The sequence below is a fragment of the Theobroma cacao genome, chromosome 4 (genome assembly GCF_053813885.1).
Source record: "Theobroma cacao isolate CCN51 chromosome 4, ASM5381388v1, whole genome shotgun sequence".
NCBI classification, from domain to species: domain Eukaryota; kingdom Viridiplantae; phylum Streptophyta; class Magnoliopsida; order Malvales; family Malvaceae; genus Theobroma; species Theobroma cacao.
Window position 1 is genome coordinate 2,354,455 of NC_142642.1, and position 2,264 is coordinate 2,356,718.

The window sequence follows — 2,264 nt, forward strand, 5'->3', positions numbered from 1 at the left end:
TTAATCGCTAAAAGATCTTATGCCCGCTTCTATTGCTTCATCAACTGATGCAAAGATTGTCAATCTTGTCCGAGGGCTGAACCCTCCCAATTGGATACCAAGAAAGGTGGCCATGCTTGTATAACCCCTGGACATCAACAAATCCGAAGCCTGATCGTAAAGATCAACATCAAAACTTGCCTCTCGGTAAAATGAATAAGCATCATGCTCCACGGGAAAACAAGGAAGGATCTCAAAAGATGGATCAAAGAAATCATCTGTTCCCTATATTATCAGCGCCCCATCATCGAATATGACTGATTTTGGGATCAAGACATTATTAATGGAAATCATGGCACCAAAACTCTTAACAGTACTGACGATCAAAGAATAATTCGACGACAATGTAGGTATTCTTGCACCGGAAGGAAGGGTCTGGAGGGTTTCAGCGGAGAATCTTGCTGAGGAGATATGATACTGAAGTTGGACAAGAGAAGACTGGCCTGACCGAGCGAAAGCAGATTCCGAAGGAGCGAAAATGGTTGCTGTTGACGATTCAAGATTGAGAATACCAGATGCGAGGTGAAGAGTTGGCCCCATGGAGAGATACCCAGAGTCTGAAAAAGAAGAGAGTTTTTATAGAATTCTTTAACGTCGTGAGAGAGAGTGTGTGCTTTAAAGGGTTCTTTAGCGATAGTAATGGCTACTCCATTAGCCTGGTTATATAGGGTTAGGTGTTGAGTAGGGCTTAGATAGTAATTTTATTATTTGTATCATCTGTGGATAGGGTTCTGTATATACCCGAATTCGATTATATTTTTTTTATTTTATGAAATTAAAAATAAATTTATATTATTAATTAAATTAATTTTAAAAAATTATAATTATTAATTAAGTTATAATATCTTTTAATACATATTTTATATATTATATTAATTTATAAAAAATATAATAATTATTATATATATACTTTTAATATAACATATTTGCACGTAACCATTTGTCTCATTGATTAGTATGAGTTCGGATCATTTTTCTTTGAATATTTGTTTTTAATTATTCAAGTTGATATTTGATATATTTATTGTTGATTATTTAAATTTAAATTTTATTGTTTGTGCGTTTTTATAAATTCAATTATTAGTGAATTATATAAAATATAAATAAAAAATATTATTTTATATGAATATGGGTATGAATTTGGGTTCGGATAATTGGGGACCTATCAAGAACATATTAATAATTTTTTTACATAATCGAATATTTAAATAAATTTGAATATATATTAAGGTTCGAGTAATAAATTTTAAAAATATTCGAATAATTATAAAATTCAAGTATGGAGATACTTATTTATTAATCAAGTTTAGATTCAGATAACTCAAAATTAATAAGTATCATTCCCGTGGACATCTCTACATTCTCTTCTTGTTCCCCTTTTGTTGAACGAGAGAGAGAGAGAGGGGAGGCTTGTGGTATCAAATTTTAGTTATACCCGAAGAGCGGGAAAGTAAGAAGTTAGTTATTTTTTGTCAGCAAACAAGCAAACCCTTCCTGACTTATTTTATTTTTCAATGTTTTAACATGTCAATTTTATGTATTTAACAATTCAAACCCCTAGTGAGTCCCAAAAGTAATATTTGTTCACTTCAAGAACTGAATTATCAAACAATACAGTCAAAAATTTTTATGGTACAGTTAAATCAAAAGAAATACTATTAAAGATAAAAAAAATATAGTTAAAAAGATTTTTAAAACCATTATTGGAAAAAGTGCAATTAAAAGTCGAATTTGTTATTGTGACGGGTTTAAGAAATTAATTAGAGATATGTAAAGTGTATAATTTAAATATTAGAAATTAGTATTAGGTCATTTGGTGTCGGTATTGCATGCTAAAAACCTATGCATGACGTGCCTTTTTAAGCAGACATTTCCTTTCAGTTAGGCATGTGTTTTGATTAACACAACATTTGATGAAAATACGTACTTGCATGGAGTATTCAATCTTGTACAACCATTGTAACATACCTTTTCAGAATGGACATGTCCTTTCATTTAGTTATGTTCTTGAACTGAAGTAAACAGCACAACCTTAAGTTGATTGAATCAAACGTTGTTGTTTTCATGAAAATGGGTGATTTTTTTAAAGAATCACCAGTTGTGTCTGTTGTGAAAAGGTTCATCGAAACAACGCTTGTGATTTCTATTTAACCATGATATCTACTACGTCATTAATCTATCACTTCGTTAGCCTTTAATTGGCTCTAGGCCTCTAGCATTTGTTC

The 2,264-nt window shown here is 30.9% G+C and overlaps 1 protein-coding gene across 1 annotated transcript; it reads right to left on the reverse strand.

Moving 5' to 3' along the window:
- Positions 1-579, reverse strand: LOC108661539 (putative fasciclin-like arabinogalactan protein 20). Its single transcript, XM_088805397.1, has 2 exons — positions 361-579; positions 1-264 (listed from the first exon to the last, which is right to left on the reverse strand). The coding sequence occupies exons 1-2, from the start codon at positions 577-579 to the stop codon at positions 1-3; spliced, it is 483 nt and encodes a 160-aa protein (XP_088661523.1).
- Positions 580-2,264: the final 1,685 nt, after the last annotated feature.